At 38.7% G+C, this 23,019-nt stretch overlaps 2 protein-coding genes across 11 annotated transcripts in view; one reads left to right on the top strand and one right to left on the bottom strand.

Annotated features, from left to right (window-relative positions):
* Window positions 1–23,019, top strand: part of LOC122555366 (transmembrane protein 50B) — a 205,593-nt gene that overhangs the window by 95,968 nt on the left and 86,606 nt on the right. The gene's annotated exons all lie outside the window — the stretch shown is intronic.
* Window positions 1–23,019, bottom strand: part of LOC122555364 (protein SON) — a 46,651-nt gene that overhangs the window by 11,677 nt on the left and 11,955 nt on the right. For 2 of the 9 annotated variants that reach the window (XM_043701295.1, XM_043701293.1), the window contains 5 exons: window positions 15,459–15,635; window positions 14,438–14,548; window positions 13,006–13,122; window positions 2,860–3,046; window positions 842–910 (listed from right to left, as the gene is read on the bottom strand). In XM_043701295.1, the coding sequence (XP_043557230.1) occupies window positions 842–910; window positions 2,860–3,046; window positions 13,006–13,122; window positions 14,438–14,548; window positions 15,459–15,635 (661 nt within the window). Of the gene's footprint in view, window positions 1–840; window positions 911–2,859; window positions 3,047–7,263; window positions 7,331–8,429; window positions 8,549–10,738; window positions 10,822–11,924; window positions 11,990–13,005; window positions 13,123–14,437; window positions 14,549–15,458; window positions 15,636–23,019 lie in introns of those variants that run through there. The other 7 variants (XR_006313252.1, XR_006313250.1, XR_006313251.1 and 4 more) reach the window with 7 other exon arrangements.

The raw sequence follows: 23,019 nt of genomic DNA on the forward strand, positions 1-23,019 counted from the left end.
TCACCCTCATCTTGACCTCCTTCCACCTATCACATTTCCAACGCCCCTCCCCCAAGTCCCTCCTCCCTACCTTTTATCTTAGCCTGCTGAACATACTTTCCTCATTCCTGAAGAAGGGCTCATGCCCAAAACGTCGATTCTCCTGCTCCTTGGATGCTGCCTGACCTGCTGCGCTTTTCCAGCAACACATTTTCAGCTCATGATCACTATCTCCCAGAAGACCAAAGGGACATTGCAGCTGCAAGTATATATCCATTTCACACACCATCCTGACATGAAATTACATTGCCATATTTTTATTGTCACTGAGTCACTATCCTGGAATTGTTACCAAACAGAAGTGTGGGTTTATCTCCAGATACGAGTGCATAAGTTCAAGAAGGTGGCTCATCATCTTGGACAGTATTTCAAGGACAGTCACAGACGGCCAATAAATGTTGGCCTTGCATAGTGACGATATATCCTCTGAATGAATAAATTGTGAAGTTGATGAGCTTCCAGGCAAGTGGAAAGTATTCTCTCACACTCCTGACTTGTGTATTCAAAATGGGCAGCAGACTCTGGGGAGTCAAGAAGTGAGTTATGTGCCACAGAGTTCCCAGACTCTGATTACTTTTGTAGCCACAGTACTTATGTGATCAAGCTAATTAAGTTTCTGGTCAACCCTCAAGATTTTTGATAAAAAGTCATCTGAAAAAAAGTCTTTGTCTTTAAACAGTTCACCACAGACATAGTCAGAACTGCCTGTTTTATTTCAGAATTCTATTATCCACAGTATTTTGTTTTCATATCAACAAAATATCAATATGTAATGGATTACACATCACATAGGAATTTATACCTGACAGATCCTTCATTATGGCAAAGTTTGCAGGTTTCTTGTGCATTTTCTCACCTTCAGCTACAAGACCTAAAATGGCATAAATAAAAGCCATTAATCTGTGCAAGAAAGGAACAAAACTTATTTTGCTATAATGGAGAAAGTGAGGACTGCAGATGCTGGAGAATTTGCTATAATGTTAACTTTCAACACTGCTAATTTCAAATATTGGAATATCAAGTTGATTTTAATATTTTTGAGATTCCAAAATGCATAATACAACAAATCAATACAGCATTGAACATACTGAGTCACTGATTACACTATTCTGGGTCACAGTTAATATGGCAATTCATCTGTCCAAAGAAATCCGTAAGATTTCAAAGACAGTGGTGTTTTTTTGTTTATTCCTTAGAAAAGAGATTTCTTTCTCTTGTCCCTGAAGAGGAACAGCTTGTGTCACTCAATACATATATTTCAGTATGTGGATTTAGAAACTAAAGTACAGAGATGTAGTAAAGGAATGAACAGACAGGCATAAAGTGGCAGAGACCCAAGATTATATAAATGAATTAATGAGGGCCCTCGTATGACACATAGAACAAAGAACAATACAGCGCAGAACTGGCCCTTCGGCCCTCGATGTTGCTGACCTGTGAACTAACCTAAGCCCATCCCCCCTACACCACCCCATCATTATCCATGTGTTTATCCAAGGACTGTTTAAATACCCCTAATGTGGCTGAATTAACTACACTGGCAGGCAGGGCATTCCATGCCCTTACCACTCTCCGAGTAAAGAACCTGTCTCTGACATCTGTCTTAAATCTATCACCCTCAATTTGCAGCTATGCCCCCTCGTACAAGCTGGCGTCATCATCTGAGGAAAAAGATTCTCACTATCCACCCTATCTTCTCTCCAATGAGAACAGAACCATGTTCATCAGCCTTTCCTCATAAGACCTTCACTCCAGACCAGGCAATATCCTGGTAAATCTCCTCTGCATCTTTTCCAATGTTTCCACAGCCTTCCTGTAATGGGGCAACCAGAACTGTACACAATATTCCAAGTGCAGCTGCACTAGCGTTTTGTGGAGTTGCAGCATGATATCACGGCTCCGGAACTCAATCTCTCTACCAATAAAACCTAACACACCATACACCTTCTTAACAGCACTATCACCTGCTTGGCAAGGATGTATGTACATGGACACCAAGATCGCTCTGCACATTCACACTACCAAGAATCTTTCCACTGACCTAGTATTCTGTCTTCCTGTTATTCTTCCCAAAGTAAATCACCTCACATGTATCTGCACTGAACTCCATTTTCCACCTCTCAGCCCAATTTTGCCATTTATCCAAGTCCCCCTGCAACCTGCAAAATTCTTCCACACTGTCTACTACTCCACTGACTTTAGTGTCATCTGCAAACTTAGTAACCTTCCACTTGTGCCTGCATCCAATTCATTTATAAAAATGACGAACAACATGGTCCCAAAACAGATCCTTGTGCACACCACTAGTAACCGACTCCAGGCTGAATATTTTCCATCAACCACCACCCGCTGCCTTCTTACAGAAAGCCAGTTTCTAATCCTAACTGCTAAATCACCCTCAATCCCATGCCTCCGCATATTCTCCAAAAGCCTACCATGTGCAACCTTATCAAAGGCTTTACTGAACTCCATGTATACCACGTCATCATGCGTGATGATGCCCCACCCTCATCAACATGCTTGGTCACCTTCTCTATTCATCTTGATAAGTGAGAAATTGTGGATTGTATATGACCGCTGTCCTAATATGTGCTCTTGACATACAGAGCACCATTCTAGGTGCAGCTTTGACAAAGACATTTACTCCTGTATCATTTCTATGTAGTGTTAATGTTTATAAAACTGATCTGAATGGGCTTGTAAGTTATCATGCTTCTGACTTTGACCTTAATATTCTGTATGTAAAGCGTATACTTCTACATCAACAATGTCTAGGAGACCACCACTTCAGTTTTGCTGCTGTCAAGCAATTGTATTTACCACTGTATGAATAAACTGAAGACCAAGGAGCATCATCACCTTTACGATCAATCTTGAAGTCAACGACTATAGGTTCTACTGGCCCATTTTTGTTTTTTCCCAGCCCTTCTCCTTGCCTCCAGCCCATTTTCTGCATCAAATGTGCTCCCATTCCTCCAGATAAAGGTGCAGCCTTCAGGAACTGGTCCTGTTTATATGTAGACAGTTAAATAAAAACAAATCTTAACAAGAGGCCATAATTAGCATTTCAAATTGAATACATCAGTCAGATTAGTTCACAAAATCTGTGGAACTCAGAAATGCATACATACTCGGAATATTTTAAAATATAAATCAGACATTCCAAAACAGAAATAAAAATAGTTTCTTTAAACAGTGGCCAAACTATGAAGAGTATTAGGGAAAAGGGCACGTGCATGAAAAAAACCCTTGCAAAGTCAGCTCTGCAAACATTTAAAATGCAGATTAAAGATATGTATTTAAAAATTCCTTTAATAAGGCTACATACCTAGATCTCTGCTGTCAGCGTGGAGTGAAAAGTAGGATTGAGACTAACTATGGTAACAAGGCAACTACAAGGATTTGACCTCGCACCAAGTTTCCACACACAGTAGTGGAAGTTCACAGGTCAGTCTGTGAACTATCACAACTCGTTTTTCTTTCCATCTCCCAACCATGCCTTTCAAAAGATCACCAGTCACTGCAGAATACCAATACTTCAACAACATTTCAGATATTTTTAATTTAGTAACAATTAATACATGAAATGGAATCTGGAGGCCAAATGCTATTATTTCTAAACATTGATGGTTAAAAGTACTAGACTGATATAAATTGGAGTCATGAAAAATGTACTGAAAAGGCGGACCTGGTAATGCAATACAAACTTTGCCATGTTCAATTGTTTCTTTTTAAAAGACTGCCTGGTGAACTTTTCAAATAGTTTGACTATCAAGGCAGCTACTCGTCATGCACCACAACAACAAAGAATGACATTTGATACAAGACACTCAACAAAATTATGATAGGATCCCTTGAGAAGTTATCCACATTTCATGTTTACCTGCGCAGCATTAAATCTACAAACTTTTGTGCTAAATCATAATCATTCAAGTAACAAGAAAGATATCACGGGATCTACCCTGATATTCATTTAGCCACCCTGACTGCAGATGAAGAGGGCTCGGCAATTTTGAGGCCAGGACCTCAGTTAAATCTGATCAAACTGTTGTGGAGCTCTAGACAGGCCTCTAAATCACCAGCAAAAAGATGGGAGTCATAATTACGGATGGTAGTGTCTTCCAAGGCATCAGCAGCCAGACTATTTGTGGGCTGGGGGGAAGCAGTTCTGGGCAGGCAGCATCCAAACAGTCCCCAAAATTTCAAATAGCAATTGTGGACCCAAGTGTGTCACAGCATCTCAATTTCTCTGTCAGAAGTGGCACGATGCCTTGAAACAGGAGACATCGGGAGGTTCAGCCATAAGCCCCTTTCAAAACAGGGTCCTGCCATACTGCGTTACACTATCAGGGAGGTTAATGCCACTGAGGCCAGCACCTGTATACTAACACAAGCTAATGCCAATTAAAAATCCTTCACAGCACATGGGAGAACTTCTCTATTGATGCACATAGTTAGTTTTTGAAGCAGTACTTAGAAAAAAATTGTTTTACATTCATTCAAGGGAAGGTAGGTAAAACTGTCTCGGCCAACATTTAATGCCTATCCCGAACTGTGCTGACAGTGATAGTGGGCCATCATTGTAGTCCTTATGGTAGGGACACCCACAGTCAGGATGGTGAGCCCTGTTAGAAAGGGAATTACAGAATTTTGACCCAGTGATAATCAAGTTTCAGTCACATAGTTCTAGTCAAAATGGCTTATGGCTTGGAGGGGAACTTGCAGGTGATGGTTTTTTTTAAAATTCAGTCATGGGATAATGGCATCGCTGGCTGACCAGCATTTACTGTCTGTCACCAGTCACCCTCGACAAATTGGGAGTGAAGTGCCTTCTTGAACCGGTGCAGTCCACATGCTGTAGGGTGACTCTCAATGCCAGCAGGGAGAAAGTTCCAGGATTCTGATCCAGCAACAGTGAAGTAAAGGCAATAATATTTCCAAGTGAGGATGGTGGGTGCATTGAAGGGGAAATTGCAGGTGATAATGTTCTATTGCCCTTGTCCCTCTAGATGGACGGACTTGTAGGTTTGGAAGAGGCAACCTAAGGATCTTTAGTAAATTTCTGCAGTGCATCTTATAAGTAGTACACACTGCTGCTAGTGAGTGTCGGTACTGAAGTGACTGAAGGTGGATGTGCTGCCAATCAACCGGCTGTTTTGCCCTGGATAGTGTCAAGATTAGAATGGTGCTGGAAAAACACAGCAGGTCAAGCAGCATCTGAGGAGCAGAAAAATCGACATTTCAGTCAGGATGCTGCCTGACCTGCTGTGCTTTTCCAGCACCATTCTAATCTTGACTCTAATCTCCAGCATCTGCAGTCCTCACTTTCGCCCACTTTTAGCCTGAATAGTGTCAAGCTTCTTGAATGTTGTTGGAGTGACACTCATCCAGGCCAGTGGGGATTATTCCATCACATTCCTGACGTGTGCCTGTAGATGGTGGGTAAGCTTTGGGGATTCAGGTGGTGAGTTAGTTATTGTAGTATTCCTAGCTTCTATCCTGTTTTGTAGACACTCTTTTTACAGCAGGCGAGTGGTACTATCACTGGAGTGTTAATTCAGAGACCCAGGTAATGGTCTGGGGATCCGGGTTTGAGTTCCACCACAGCAGGTGGTGGAATTTGAATGCAATATATACCAGGAATGGACCATGAATCCATTGTCAATTGTCTGAAAAAGCTCATCTGGTTCACTAATGCCTTTTAGTTAAGGAAACTGCCATCATTACCTCGTCTGGCTTACATATGACTCTTAGCTGCTCTCTGGACAATAGGGATGGGCAATGAATGCTGGCCCAGCCAGTGATGCCCTCATCCCGACAATGAATTAAATAAATATGGTGAGTTCAGTTCAATTTCTGGTTAGAGGTAACTCCCAGGGTGTTGATAGTCAGGTATTCAATGATGGTGGTAAAGCCATTGAATGTCAAGGGTTGGCGATTAGTTTGTCTCTTATTGGAGATGCCTAGCATTTCTGTGGCTTGAATAATACTTGCCACTTTCAGCCCATGCTTGGATATTGCCCAACTCTTTTGCATTTGGACTTGCACGACTCCAATATCTGAGGAGCCATGAATGGTGCTGAATATTGTGCAAAGATCATCAAATGCCCCCATTTCTGACCCTATGATGGAGGAATGGTCATTGATGAAGCAGCTTTATACAGTTGGGCCTAGGATAACAGCTTGAAAAGCCCCTGCAGGGATGTCCTGGAACTGAGATGACTGACCTCCAACAATCACAACTACTTTCCTATGTGCCAGATATGATTTCGGAGCTATCCCTCCCAATTCCCTTCAATTCCAGTTTTGCTAAGGCTTCCTGATGCCACATGTGGACAATGTGGCCTTGGTATCAAGGCCTGTCACTTTCACCTCACTTCAGGAATTCAGCTCTTTGATCAGTGTTTGAACCAAGGCTGGATCAACAAGATCAGCAACTGAGTGGCCCGAGCGGAATCCAAACTGGGCATCACTGAGCAGGTTATTGCTGAGCAGGTGGTGTTTGATAACACTCTTAATGACACCTCCCCATTATGCTACTGATGGTTGTGAATACACAAAGTCCCAGGCATCACCATCATCATCCCTGGCTATGTTCTGTTCCACTGACAGGCCAAGCAGAAGTGGTATACAGTCGGGAGGGAGCTGTTCTGGGAGTCCTCAACATTGACTCCTGACACCATGAAATCTGATATTACAAACATAAGCAAGGGTCAGTTCCTGTGACTGCCACGTGCCATCATCCCTTAGTTGATGAGTTAGTATCCCCCCATGTTGAACAACACTTGGAGGAAACACTGAGGGTGGTAAGGGCACAGAATGTACTCTGGGTAGGGGATTTCAACATCCACCACCAAAGAATGGCATGCAGTTCTAATGATCAAGCTGGTTGGCAGATGGTGAGGGAACCAACAGGAAGGAAAAGCCTACATGACCTCATCCTCACCAAAATGACACCTGCACATGCATCGTGAATCTGCTGCTCTTGTTATTCTCGGTGTTAATAGACTTGGAAGAGTTGGACATTTTTGTCAAAGGACCCTTGGTGAGTTGCTACAGTGCATCTTATAGATGGTACACACTCTTGCCACTGGGCATCAATGGTGAAGAGTGCGACTACTGGAGGCAGTAAGGCTGCAAATCAAACAGACACCTATGTCCTAGATGGCGTCAAGCTTCTTGAGTGTTGTTGGAGCTGCACTCTTCCAGGCAGTTTGAGAGTATTCCATCACACTCCTGACTTGTGCTTTGTAGATGGTGAATACAATAGTGGGTGGAATTCAAGCATGACCTAGTATAGAATGAAGACAGGAGCAAATACAAAAGCATACTTTATTCTGATGGCAAACTAACGAATAAGTATCATATCAAAGAAAGAATTTTCAGATTTACTGTCCACAACTAAAAATAAGAGTACCTTGGTCACCATTAAAAAGCTCAAATGGGATCTAGAAATCTAAGAGAGTACTTTAAGTCAGCAGACTTCTTTCCATACACCAACAGTTTTTATCTGTATTTATTATCATTTGATTTCTTCTACCAAATGCCAATAATATTTTTGCATTGATAACCCTGTTTTCACTGTCTTTTGAAAATAAACAGTGCCTGCAATAATTGTTTGGAATCACCACACAGAAGAATTTGGAGAAAACAACAAAGCAGGTAAGTCAGAGAACGAGTGAAAACAGAAGGTAACAGATGCAAAAGGTCTTCTATTTGTTACATTGTCAAGTCAATATATTCAAGTGTCACCTAATCTTTCTGATGGTGGTGTCTAGCTAGTGTGTGGACCTCACTGGGAGAAGGCTTCAGTGGTGCATCAAGGCTCATTTTAGACACCAGTCAGCCTGCCCAATGTGTCAGAGCAAATACAACAATGCAACATAAGGTACTGAATCACACTAGTCAAAGCATTGACAATGAGGCTTTCGAATCAATTTAAGTTCAGGAAACAGCAAAATCTCAAAATCCTATTAAAATGTTGAATTAAATCAGTACTAACTTAAGTTGTTTTAGTAAGGACATTATTTTTAAATTTAAAGCACCTCTGTATCATTACCAACTGTAAATACTAAATGGTGAATCTGAGAAGCCAGACTTATAAAGGGCTTAGATCAGAAAAAAATTGTTACATAGATTAGCACTTGAATTAATTCATTTTATAACTGTTTTAATACACCTATAAGTTTAATTGCTCTTTAAATTGCATCCAAGAATTTTAATCAATTTTTCATTACAATTAAACGGAAACATATTTGAACATATCTTTGTTTAATAAATATTAAAATGCATGCAAAGTCTATCAACAGTTAAATATAGTTCTCCAAATCAACCCAAGATCTGATATACCAACTGCCTCATCCCAAAAACCTGGATTGGTTTCTACTTACTTCCATTTGCTTCTTCCCCTGTTTTTCCAGGAACCTCACAAAAGAAAGAGGCAACCATGCAGAGAATGATACAAACCCCAGCCAAAGTCGCCCAGGGTTCCTTCCTGCTTTTGCACCTGCTTTGTAATGATAGAATTTTTTATCATCAACATCTGTTTCAGTACCTCCAACGTGTATTCAGTTCACAAATCCAAGTCAGATACTTTATTAACTTTATACAATTTAGACAGAAAACAGGTAGGTATTAATCAAATCATTTGTTACAAAGAGTTTTCTTTACAAATTTTCTATCACAGCAGACTGGAATACATTTAATGCATTACTAAAACTAATGACATATGATGTGACACCATAAATATATTTCATGCTTCTTTCAAACAATTGCTTTGAGTATTGAGAAATGAAAATTTTATAGTATAAAGAGAACACAAATATTCAAATTGTTATGGAGCAAATAGTACTCCAAAAAAGCACCCCCATAAAAGACACTCGTAACACATAGCAGCCAGTTAAATACCTCAGATATATGATTAAAGTTCATCATATACTGCCTTATTTAACTGGTGCTGATATAAAATGGCTATTGTAAATAATAGAAAAGCAAGGCATTTTCATTTGATCTAAAACATCATAATTTTAATGTTCTTTTAGAACTAGAAGAGAACGAAATAAAATGAGTTTTAGCTATAGAAGTATGAGGACAGTAGAAAGCATAGCTATCTTGGCTTAAGAGTGTGGCTGAAACTTTATTGCTGGAACAGCACAGCAGGTCAGGCAGCATCTAGGGAACAGAAGATTCGACGTTTCGGGCACATGCCCTTCTTCAGGAATCCTTCCTGAAGAAGGGCATGTGCCCGAAACGTCGAATCTTCTGTTCCCTAGATGCTGCCTGACCTGCTGTGCTGTTCCAGCAATAAAGTTTCAGCTTTGATCTCCAGCGTCTGCAGACCTCACTTTCTCCACAAACATGATAGGTCAGGCATACGCATACAATCTGAGTTATAATTTGGAGATGCCAGTGTTGGACTGGGGTGTACAAAGTTAAAAATCACACAACACCAGGTTATATCCAACAGGTTTAATTGGAAGCACACTAGCGTGCGTCTGCAGACCTCACTTTCTCCTGGCTTAAGAGTGTGTCAAACCATGGATTATGATTCTATTTCATTCTTAACTGGCAGGAAAAGTTAGCTGTCATCATTCGGCAAATTCTGCCAGCTTTCAGCAAGAGGAAGTACAACATGGCAAAAAACAGTGCCAATCTGATTCCAAGGCTGAAGTAACAGGGTGAAGTTGCACTCAAAGGAACATACTCTCTTTACAAAAGATCATCTGAATGTTTATCAAACACTGTATTTTAAACAGCATAGTGTATTAAAAATAAGGAAGTCTTGCAAAAACTATATTATGCACTAATCAAACTATAAATGGAACAGTGTGAACAGTTTTGAGCCCCTTATAGAATACAAGCTACACTGGCAATGGAGGCAATCTAGAGAAGATTCACTAGGCAGATCGCAGGTATGGAGGGACCGCATTTTAAGAGGTGTTGAGGAGGTTAGGCCTGTACGCATTGAAGTTTAAAAGAATGAGAGGCAACCTTATTTAAACATATTAGATTATTAGGGGATTGACAAGTTAGATGCAGAAAGGATGTTTCTCTTTGTATATTCTGGTCCTAGACATTCCCATGATCTCAGACTAAGGGATCTTTTTTAAGACAGAGATGAGATGGAATTTCTTTTCTCAGAGGGTATTTATTTTGAGGAGTTTTTTTACTGTAGGGGTCTGTACAGACTAGGTCATTAACTATATTTGAGGCTGAGATAGACTGGTTTTTAATCAGTAAAGGAATTAAGAGCTATGAGGGAAAGGCAGGAAAGTGGAGTTGAGAACAATCAGCCATGATCTTATTGAATGACAAAGCAACTCAATGAACTACTTTTGATCCTATATTTTGTGTTTAGGAATACAAAGAAAACCGCTAAGGAGGAAATTTGCCAATTGGTGCCCACACCTTCAGAGCAGTTCAAAATGAGAACATAACAATGAGGAAAAGGTAAACTGTTAAAGGAAGTATAGATGTCAAAGGAAGGAGAAAGTAATGTAAGAGAGATGAAAATTGTTTCAGACAAGACACAGATGAGCAAGTGTCATTTCTAGGGTTCCTAAATTTCCAAAACTTATTTCACGAGAATTTCCCAGTGTATAAACATCCACGCAGGATTGTATTAGTTTGAAGAACAAAAACATATTGTGCGTTCATAACATAAATAGAATAAAAGATACATGAAACAACAGTTTCATACCAATTTAGGTTCAGGCTCCAGTTAGATTCTCTTTGTATAACTGCATCTCTTGTTTGTGAACTGGATACACCACTGAACATAAACTGAAACAGACATTAGTTTTTTTCTTCTCTCGTGGATTGACTATAGAGGTCAAATACCAACCATGTGTCAGTCAAAATATACAAAATGCGAAGTATTACTTTTACTTTTAAATGCTCTATTTCCTTGTTTAAGCTTACAACACCAATTGAAAATAATATGTTACTTTTTACATATGAACACATGGTTGGCCAAGAGCGTTTTAAAATGTCAGTATAAATTATAAAACCACACAACTACATGGTTCTGATTAATGGGTATTCTAAGCATTAAGTAACATAAAACCCAAAAGATCCTTCAAAGTTTTCCCTCCCAAAGCTTCTTACCCACCCTTTGAGTTCTTGTGATTTCAAATAGGGCATTTCAGCCATAACATGCTTGCATTTGGTCTATACTTTACTATTCAAATTTTCACCCATTTCCGTACAGAAGTTGTCATGAATCAGTAGGACTTGTTTTGCATATATCCTTAAATATATACAAATCCTTAAAGGTAATGCCACATGGCACTTGAAATCTCTGAGGAACATAAACATTTCCTGGAAGTTTGAATGTTTATACCAAATTTCTGTTACAATCGCGCCTATGAACTCTCAGATTGAGGCAGATTCTGGGGAGAAAATAGTTGTTTTATACTTGGGATACTGCAATTGAAGAAAGTTATCTTCCTCAAAGCCCAGCCAAACTGTGTAACAAGATTTACTCTTAATAAAAGCAGTTGAAGTTGTTAATAATTAAAATAGAATCTCCTCATTAGCTCTGTCCACGTACAATATTCTATACTGAATGCTCAGAAATGATGGCAGGAAGTCAGCTAATAGGTAACCAATGGGAAGATTATTCTTTGTCAAGTGTCTGATCAGACAATGACAAAACACCTTCACTGACACATGACTCACATTAAACTGCAACGCACTTTTCTCATTCACTGGCTCTTTTTAAGTATTGAAGGTATGATTCAAAATCAGGCTTGTCCAACAAGCAGCCCATGATGTAGCTCTCAAAAGTACTAAATGCAGTCTTCACTAAGACACACACAAGAACAGCTCAGTGAATATTTGAGAGATACTGCAGAACTCCTTGCCCAATCACAGTTGTTACTCACTTGAATTTACTATCGGCAGGCTCTTTGGGGAGTCCATTAGATGGAAATGTGGGCAGAAAACATCTCTGACAGGGCAAGCAGCACATGGTAGGAAGGTAAACAGTGGCAATTGGTTTTTAGTTTCCAGAACATTGGGCATGTTGGAGAGTGGTCCATCAGAGCATGGAAAAAATGGAAAAAAAGAAGGCCGTCATCCTCACACATAGGAGCCAGAGGTGGAATCTGTTGTCTGTCTCTGAATAAGAGCGTGTGTCTGTCTGTGTCTGCAGAAGTGGGTGACTGTTTGTCCATGAACCAAACACAATACACTTCCTCTTGCTCTCTTTCAAACAAAAACGTGGAACAAGCATGGAGGCTGAAAGTCAAGCTTTCAATGCCCACTTGCATAAATTCCTGCTTCCCTGGTGACCAAGACTGGGGAACCTAGTCTGTCTCTGTCTAGCTCTGCTTAAATGGGCAGCACGGTGGCACAGTGGTTAGCACTGCTGCCTCACGGCACCAGAGACCCGGGTTCAATTCCCGCCTCAGGCGACTGTGTGGAGTTTGCACATTCTCCCCGTGTCTCCGTGGGTTTCCTCCGGGTGCTCCGGTTTCCTCCCACAGTCCAAAGATGTGCAGGTCAGTTGAATTAGCCATGCCAATTTGCCCCTAGTGTTAGGTAAGGGGTAAATGTATGGGTGGGTTGCGCTTCGGCAGGGTGGTGTGGACTTGTTGGGCCGAAGGGCCTGTTTCCACACTGTAAGTAATCTAATCTAATAAATATTTCATTAGTTAGTTTTGTTACTTGGCAGACTGGTCACCTTTATTAACATTTAAAAGTATTGCTTTGACAGTTCCCTCACTCATGCAAATTATGTTTTCTTCATACCTCAACTGCTGTTTTGAAATTCATGTTTAATGGTGTGCTAAACCTTAACTTTCAAAAACTTGTTCATCAGCCCTTTGAGTGAGAAAAAAAATCGAACTGTGACTCTCGCAATAAGCTTAGACATTCATGGGTTTAAATCCCAACAATTCCTTTACATGGTTATTTTAATTTCAACATTGACAACAGAATTTAACACACAAATGTGTTCATTACCTTCCTGATCCAAGCTTGAGGGCCACTATTTGTTAGTTCTTCATAGCTCAAGACGTGAGCTCCAGTACTGCCTGTAAACTGACCAGGCAGAGAGTTTGACTGAGCCCACACATCAATCTGATGAAAAAGAGAATAACATATTTAAAAATGTTGAAAATAAGTACTTGTTTAAAATTTTATTAAATCTAAATAACCTGAAGACATAAATATCCAGTTCCAATAATGAATTGCAAAATATTCACAATTAATATAGTGAGTAGATTGTTGCTTAATTCCTCCAGAATTAATTACTTTATATTATGATGGCAGCATTTCCTTTTGGTTTATCTTTACCATCATTCTTCTCCTCCCTGATGAACCTGACTTGTTGAAATGACACTGGCGGGAGAAGAGGGAGCATGTAGATCTTTGATCAAAGTGCCAGATGGTGACTATACGTCATGAGAAGTCAGCATCACACAAAAGATAAAAAATTTACAGAATGAAAATAATTAAAATGAGGTACACGCAGAGGCAAGGTGGAAGTGCTTTAAAGATAAACCTTTTGTAGAAAAGTACAGGCAGATTGCTATTCCACGATAATGCAAAACCTTACCTTTCAGAATCACTTCACATAAAGGGGTCATCCACTTTAAGGCAGACATGAGGAAACATTATTTCTTTCTCTGGGGATTGAGTGTCTTTAGAATTCCTTTGCTCAAAAGGTAGTGGATGTAGAATACTTCAATGTCTTTATTGCAGAGGGAGATAGATTCTTGATTGCCATGGGGATAAAAGATTATTGGGGATATGCTACAATGTGGAGGTTAAAATTAGATCAGTCACAATCTTATTGAAAGGCAGAGAAGGCTCGAAGAGAGAATGAAGATTAGAGCGGTGCTGAAAAAGCACAGCAGGTCAGGCAGCATCCGAGGAGCATATAAATCGACTTTTCGGGCAGGAACCCTTCATCAGGAGGGGCTGCCTGACCTGCTGTGTATTTCCAGCACTCTAATCTTGACTCTAATCTACAGCATCTGCAGTCCTCACTTTTGCCTTGAAGAGAGAGTGGGCTAGTTTTGTTCCCTGTGTGGATGTTTGTTTATATTGATGAGTTATTTTGAACTGCTGTGACCAGTAAAGATTTTCTACACAGCAAGATCTTCAAAGTTATGAATGGCAATGTAATTTTTTGGTGCTAAATCAGAGAGTAATGCTGACCAGGACATTTGAAAAATTCCTGTTCTTTTCTGAATCAACAGTATCTTTGACAAAATAACGTACCCTTTGTACTGCACTAGGGTTTCATTCCAAATAAAAATCCTGTGCTGCAGCTTGATTGTCAACTTAAAATATCCTTGGCCACCTTCAAGCTTTCATTTCAGAAAAATCATAATCCTTTCAAACCTCATGCAATAGTCCGGGCCAAAGCATAAACATTTCCTAGACATACCTGTTCCTGTGTCCGAAGGATCATCGACATAGCCTCTACATCATATGGATTTTTTACAAGTCGTCTCTGAGCTGTTGCTCTCTTAGTCATTATTACAGAGATATCTACTGCCTGAAATACAAAGTACTAATATTATCACATTAGTGCCTGATTTGCTGTGCTATTCCCTTTCAAAAAAATTCATCCTCTTTTTCTGAATGTTGGCATTGTGTTGGAGGCAGATCACACTATAATATTTCACCCACATGACCAGAATCAAATCATTTAAAGGCCAAAAATCGTACCCCTGGTCTTATTTCATATTAGCTTCAACAATGAGCAAATGGATGTCAGCATGCTACTTGAATGCAGGGTTCATTTCTGATACCCAAGGCCAACACACACATACCCAAAAGGAGTTGATAGACAAGGGTAACCAGGGCCAATTATTTCATCCTCAACCAAGGAGAAGCAGTTCTTGTGATGCAGTGGTTGTGTCCCTACGTCTGGGCCAGGAGGTTCAAGGCCAAGTTGACCTCTTCCAGAGGTTTATAATAACATCTATGATCAACCAAGGAGCATCAAATTTAATTGAACAGCTCTGTCCAGCCCTTGTTGATGTCAGGTAATTCAGAATAGTCTGCTTATTAAGCACGCAACTCTCAAGTGCACAGCTTGGCTGGGTAAACCACGTGAGCCACATACATGGGATAGAATGGTCATTTAAAAAGATGAAAAGCATTCCTATTTCCATTTTTCTTTCTTTGGACATAGATTGATGAAGTAAAATACAATATTGGTTAATTCTCAGTGAATTGACTGAATTCCTTCTATGTATGCATAAAAACTTGGAAGTATAATTGTTTAATTTTCAAATTATTTCAATATCTGTAAATATTTAAAATGTATACATTCCTACCTGTAAATTAAGCCAAATTTGTTATGCATTTTACAAAGTCTTGAGATCCATTTAAAAAATGAACACTTCTCACATATAGAACAGTTCAACCTAATGCATAACTGTTAGCAGCACAACTCTCACCTGAGTAGAGACATCTGCAAAGACATCATCAGTGGTTTCTTCACTGCCTTTTTCCACAGGAACCCACTCACCATAAACATTCAGCACCTCTTTCTTCCTGTGTTGTGTGCCAGAGGAGACTGGAAACTCCTTAGTTAAAGCTACCTGCGTTTTTGCTGCTGGGTTCACTGTTGCATTCTGATGATAAAGGAAGAGTGACCATTTATTTAAAATATTATTGAAAACTTTCCTCTTCTAAACAAAGTTGTTTTGATGTTGATCATGTCATTAACTCCACATCAACAGAGTTGAAGAGATAAGATTAGCTCCATCTTCTATAAGGGCATAAATGCGAGAATCCTTGTGATAAAGTTCAGACTTTGCGACCCTTCAGGGAGGAGGAAATGTTGTACTAGGTGGATGCATATGAACAAATTCAATACAATATTTTAAACAAGGAGACCGGGTACAATAAAATATCAGTTTTTTTTAATGTTGGCATAATATTCACATCTTTAAAGTCCAATAACAATAACTTCACTTGTCAAACTCTGTTTTCAAGTCTTTATGTGAGGAATTTAAATAAAATGCATTCATGTATTAACCCTGTTATATTTAAAGAATTATTTCAAAATGCCAAATGTTGCCAATGATTGCAGGCCTCATGTGTGATAAGATTAGAAAAAGTTCCTCAGCACGTTATGAAAAACACAATGAATATTAGATTCATTCAATATTAGGTTACAATTACATACAAATATTAGTCTTCAGTATGCATGCAGGAGGAATCTAAACTATTTGTGGTAAATTAGTTACAAATATTAGAGTTCTGCCAGATTTGGATAAAGAATTATGAAATATACACTTCTTCAAGCTAAATGATGGATTTATGTTGTCACCAAAACACAAATAAAACCATTCTTCCTCCCACTCATGAGTCAGAATTTACTATAAAGAACATTGAGGCTAATGGCATTCACCAATCTTTACGTGCAACCTTAGATAAGTATAGATGCTCAGTTAAACACAAAAATCAGGTAGCTAGTGTGCCATTCTTTTGAAAACTGTGAAAATGACAATATGCCATTTGAATCACCACTTAAACTATTCACTTGGTATGACATTCCTGTGCTTGCATCATACATATGGATTAAACTTGCTACAGTACATCAGGGTTAATCCATTTCAGCCTAGGCACCCATTTTGATGGTCTCATTACTTCAGCTTTTGATTGATGCAGTTTTTCTTCCAGTTTTTTTTTCTAACTTGCACTCTGAATTCAGACTTGGTGCAGCTCATTAACAATTCTTTAAGTTGAATGGTTAAGGTACTATACAGTCGCTTGCCATGCACATCAGATTGCCCTGTAGAGGTCCATCCCCCATTAACAAAAATTTGCTGTTCCAAAAACCTCCTGGAAATTAAACGACCAAAGGCAATTATAAACAGCAGGTAATTACAGTAATTTATGATCCATCATCTAAACTAACATGAACAAGTTGAAGAATAACTTGTATAACTAATGTAAGAACACAAGAAATAGAAATCACTTCAGCTCCTTGAGCCTGTTCCGTTATTCACTAAGTTAATGACTGATCTTCTATCTTTCCATTCCTCATCAATAAATTCAATGCATGGTATGTACTTCGTGCAGTATTGGTATTCTGATTTAGAGGGGAATTATAAGAGCCAGTTTCAACATTCACACAACGCCTATTCAATTTATCCCTCTAAGTCCTGTACACTATATTCTTTATAAGTTTATTCATTTCAGGCAGAGACTTATAATGGAAATGATATCAGAGACACCAATTCCTACCTTGGTGTCCTCTAAAATTAAAAATAACTAAATCTTGAAGTAAATTAATCTGAACCAAGTATTAGAGCATTTATTCTGTCTTTTTTAAGTGTAAATGAAGAAAAATATTGCTGCCAACTGCTGGTTTTATTTGCTACTGATTTTCAATTATTTTGGATAGTTTTAGGTCAGAGTATCTTTCAGAAGCAACATGGTTGAAACATTGTTATTATAGTACTAACAGCTAGTTTACATTGCTGGGTTTGTAGAAATTAGTATTCAATTTCTGTATCAAATTGATGTTGAATCATACTTATAACCAGACACCTCACTTCAATTTACACTTATTTTTTCAGTCAATGCAAATAATAAACCTTCTTTAAAAATTCAGCACACATATTCAGCACAAAACTTCAGCACACAATTTAAGGTAAAATAGAGTTGTGTGAAGAACTTTTCTTTTTCTTTTAAGACCCTAACATACAATTTCAATAAGCTGCAATAGGGTTTATGCAAAATCACTCCTATACTCAGGCTCATACCAACTCCAAGGCGTTCAGCAGAGACTATATGACTTTACCAAGGGATATGGATGAGGTGGGGCATGTGTAGTGCAATGAATGATTAACGAAACTTTTAGTTGATGCATAAAGACCCAAGATGTTTCATACAAGCAATATTTGGCAGTATACCCAAGAAGATATTAAGACAAAAGATTTGTCACAGAAATAGATTTTGAGTATCTTAAAGGAACAAAGGTAGAGAGATGGAGCAGTTTAGGGAAGCAATCATGATGTTTACCACAGAGCAGCTGAAGACTAATGGCAGAAATATAAAAATCAGGGATTTGGAAAAGGCCAAGCTTCAAAGCCTGTGGGGCTGCAGGAGGTTAGAGACAGGAAAGATGTTCCATGGAGAAATTTGATAACAAAGATGCAAAGTTTTAAATTAAGCACTATTTGTCATAAAACCAATGTAGATCTGCAAACACAGAGTTGATGTTTGAATGGGATTTGGTATGAACTGGAACTGATACTGGCTGAGTTTTGGATGAGCTCAAATTTATGGATGGTGCATGTTGAAGGGCAGTAGTGGACAATTCAAGTCCAGATAAGGGTTTGAGCAGCAGATGAACTGAGGCAAGGGTAAAGGCATAGAGCTAGATGGTTCTGATTATGAAGAGCATTATGTCCAGTTAAAAACAAATGTGTCAGCATTTATACTATGCTTTTTATGACATCTCATAAAGTTCATCTCATAGGTGTTTAATACTTCAAAGGTGCTCTGATTGCCATTTTCTGAAATGCAGCTGCCAATTTGCATAGACTATTAGAAGGTCCCAGTATAATGAAATGTGCCTATGCCCTTTATCAAAGCATTATAAAACAAATAGATAGTAGGGCAGAAGAGAAGCCAGGATAGAGTAAACATGGAGATGTTTCCACAAGGAGAGATTATGACCTAAGTGTACATTCTCAAAGTGAAGGGACGACCCTTTAGAACTGAGATGAGGAGGAATTCCTTCATCCAGAGGGTGGTGAATCTGTGAAAGTCATTGCCACAGAAAGCTGTGGAGGCCAAGTCATTGAGTATCTTTAATAAATAAAGACAAATAGCGAGTTTTGAGAAGATTTGTGAGAAAGCTTGATTCATGTTTAGAAAGAGATCAAGGGTTACAGTGATGAAGCAACAGAATGGGGTTGAAAAACATGGCAGTCACGATCAAATGGGAAAGCAGACTCAATGTATCAAAAGGCCTAATCATGCTCCTGTAACTTCTGGTTTTATGGCAGATACCCAAAGGTTTGTCAAAGAGATTTTAAGAAGCATGGTAAGGAGACACTGAAGTAGACAGGTTTGGGGAGAAGGTATTCAGAACCTTAAATGTCTAGGCAGACAAAGGCATGACTACAGTAGCAGAAAGATTCAATTGGGATGAACAAGACTAGAATTAGCAAAGCCCAAAAAAATCACAAGAGAATTATAGGTCTGGAGAGATAGGGAGGCCACAGAGCAATATAAAAAAACAGGATTAGACTATTAAAATAAACATATTGCTTAACCTGAAGTCAACATAAGTCTGTTAGCATAGTGGTGACAGGGTCAAGGAAGTTGATGGTGAGGTAAAGCTGGGTGCCTTTAGCATAAATGTGGGAAATCACACATTTCCATTGAAATTGACAAGGGCAACATGTAAGTGAAAAGGATGGGACCAAAGATTGACTTAAGGGGAATATTCATGTTTCTGGACATTGGTACAAGTTACATTTGTGAGCATATGGCATTATGTCATTACTGTAAAATCTTTTAATAAGAAACAAAAGTTTCAAGTTGCACTTCGTTGACAATTTATTTCAATTGATAGGTCTAAAAGTATTAGAAAGAAAATCAAGATATTGCTTTTAGGTATAAGTTGCCAATATCACCAGTCAACAAGCCAACTTTAAAACTTCAAAACTGTGATGCCTTTATTGTCAATTATATTGCTTTATTTTGTTCTGTTGTTCTCCCCTTTGCCCTCAAGAGAATGATGCCTGCTGATGTATGGATCCATGGATGCTAAGCATCATCCAGTTCATAACCTAAGCACTCATCTATCAAGTTAGAGGTCAGGTGAACTTCTGCTAAAATTCAAATTAGAGAGTCTTAAGTGACTTATGTAACTTAAAACTGTAATTGCTCACCCCTATTCCCCCCAAGAAAATCTTTCTTCTGTTTTGTGATGTGCACAAAATGCATGAACCTCTCAGTTGGAAAATTAATTTCAAAAATGAAGTGTATAGAATCTTTCTACATAGAATAGGCCCTATCTACAGACCGCGAAATGAAAGGCAAAAACTATATAATTTACATTCAAACATTTGAATGAGATTCTTCCAGCATTTGGTTGTGAAACATTGGAATAAATATCTTCACAATGAAGATAATTTCCAACTGAGTTAGACATCATGTAGAATCATCTTTAATGAGTGACTTTAAAAACAAATACAAAATTTAATCTCTCCCTCATGTTGCATAATCCAGGATCTTGTTTTCAGTTGGCAAGAACATTATTTCATGTAGCATTCAGCTCCAGAGAGAAATATGTCCCAGATTTCCAATTGCTATGATTATTTAATCTCAGCCAGAGGTACAAAAGTGTTTGGTCCCTCATCTCCACAAAAGTTGGGGCCTGCAACTGATCATTATTCAAGACACGTGCTGCAAATCACACTAAGTGAACAACATCAGACTTGCAAGTGCCTCATCCCCAAGGCAAATAGTCTGATGCGGCTGGAATACAGGATGGGTACTCACTTCCAAATAGGTGCCTCATTTCAGGGAGGGGAGAAACCACAATTTTTAAAAATCTTGGAATAATTAACACCACAAGGATGGGTGTTCTGTAGACATTTCTACAGTGCTAAAAACCATTCTTCAAATGAATTCAATCATTTATAGTACACAACGAAAGCATGATAGCACAGCAACTCTTCAAAAGGAATAATGGGACGCACAGCAGTATTAAAAGAAGTTCACTTGAAGAAAAAGTAAATTGAAAATTCTGTCATTCCACTGAACCAGATAGAAAAATGAAAATAGCAGGTAAAGGTGAGAAAAAAAAAAGTTGTTTAAAAACATCATGTACTCTGGTTGGTGAGGTTATAAATGTACATCATGTGATTTTAAGCCATACATACCACGAAGGTCCCAAATTATCATAGACTAGAATCAAAGAAATACACAGCACAAGGGGTGGCCATTTGGATCATAGTGTCTGTGCTAGCACTTGGGTAGCGGTAGTCATTAATCCCATTCCCAGTGCTTTGAGCACAGCAAACAATTAGCATCATCTTTCCTGTGCAAGGGAAATAAAACAGTGAAAAGAAAGTTCCTATTCTTGACTGACATGAAGACATCTGCATGCATAGACTTAAGAAGTGAGGAATTGAACTCTTCTATGGGAGCTTTTCATAATTTATGGCACCAGCATTTAAACACCTGAAGGTTTTCACATTAGCTAGCAGTAGGAACTGCACCACTGTGGGCCACCATCTTTTGGGGTGGAGTGAGGATATGAGAAATAACTAACTACAAAACAACATGTTCCAGTTAATTTTCAGTGACAGCAAAAAATTATGAAAGCAGCAAAAGTGATAAGGTTAAAAAAACAATGACATATTAATGGGATTTAACTTTGGTAAAAATAAAAGGAAATAATAATGATTAGTTATTCCAGATGACTCTTTGGATAAACACCATACAATATGGTAGTGGGTCATATACTGTAGACCAGAGTTCTTATCATTACTTGGTTTGATTACTGCACCTGCTTGAAACTGTAACTGGAGTAAAATTAACATTAGCATCCCTAGGTTAGAAAAGAAAAAAATTCACTCAAGTTACTGGAAAATCAGCATGTAATAGACACTGTGGGCAACATATGTCTCGGTTGTGATGCTCTCTAACAACATAGTCTCAACTCTTTACAGCACTGATTCATTCTTCTTCTGTAACCTCCTCCCACAATCATCCCTGAACTCTCTCCTTATTTGACTTTTGCATCTTGAACAGCTTTCTTTTCTCTCACAACCATCCCTCTCCCACTTTCAGCCTTCCATTGGCAATCATATCTTCAGCTATCTAAGACCGACTGTCTGGATTTTCTTTCCCAAGCAATACCTATGCTTTGCTTTTTGGCTTGATTTTATCCATTCAGATCATCCTCGAAATGCAACTCTGACCAAACTTTTAGCCACCCCTCGATACTTTTATCATGTTGGTGCCCATTTCTCGATTGCACTTCTGAGACATTATGTGCTGAAGGAAATCTTTCATATTAAAGTTCCAAATGTTTCAAATAGTAGCTGTAATTCACTAGCAAGACGCACATGTAAAGTACAACAGCAATTTTAAAGCAGCTGGAACTTTCATGAGGAAGCCAGAAAGTTGCTCATCACATGTGAGATAAAGTGGTAGATCTTTCTGAACTTTAGAGCTTCTATAGCCTCAACGTTTGATGTAACTATTTTGTTACTGATTTATTGAATGGTACATCACCCTGGAATAGCATCTTCAGAGAGGTGGGAGCAAGGGGAATAAAAAAAATTAAAACTATAATCACAGAATATTATTATAATAATTTTATTACAGAGATGACAGCTCAAATGACAAGTTCTGGAATGAAAGACACACAAAATTAAAAACTAGCGGTGTCAAACAATAGCTAAAATGTATTACACGTTGATGAATATCGTAAAATTAATTTTTTTTTCATCCAGTAGCAAGACAAAAAGCACAAACATACTGGGAAACTACAGAACAGATCATGTGCTGTTCCTGGCTGAAGTAATACGCAAGTCTTTTTCAGGGTAATGAAATTGCCTCTTCTGATGTTAGCTGATTGCAGTGCCCAAAATCTGCATCAATGTTAACGGACAGCACAGTTTGTAACAAAAGTGAGGTACATGCACCTATCCTTCTTGGGAGCTGGGACAACTTCCAACTGCTGTGTTGTTTGGAATAAGCTATTTTACTCTTGCCAGCCTAAATGGGAACAGACGAATAGACATCTGAAGAAGGGCTCAGTTTTGGATGTATTTTCAAACTTGGAGGAAAACACGCCTGAAGTAGTCGATCCACTGCTTCATCAAAACATTGTACTTTCAGAAAAAGAAAGAATAACGAGCATCTGGTGCTTCTGGTAGACTTCTCTGAAACTACACAACCCATCACCAAATGAATATCAATGTGCTCACTGGAACCAAGCTTGGACCACAATCTTCAATGCTGTAGACATAGCAC

This window comes from Chiloscyllium plagiosum, chromosome 12, assembly GCF_004010195.1.
Source record: "Chiloscyllium plagiosum isolate BGI_BamShark_2017 chromosome 12, ASM401019v2, whole genome shotgun sequence".
Lineage (NCBI taxonomy): Eukaryota > Metazoa > Chordata > Chondrichthyes > Orectolobiformes > Hemiscylliidae > Chiloscyllium > Chiloscyllium plagiosum.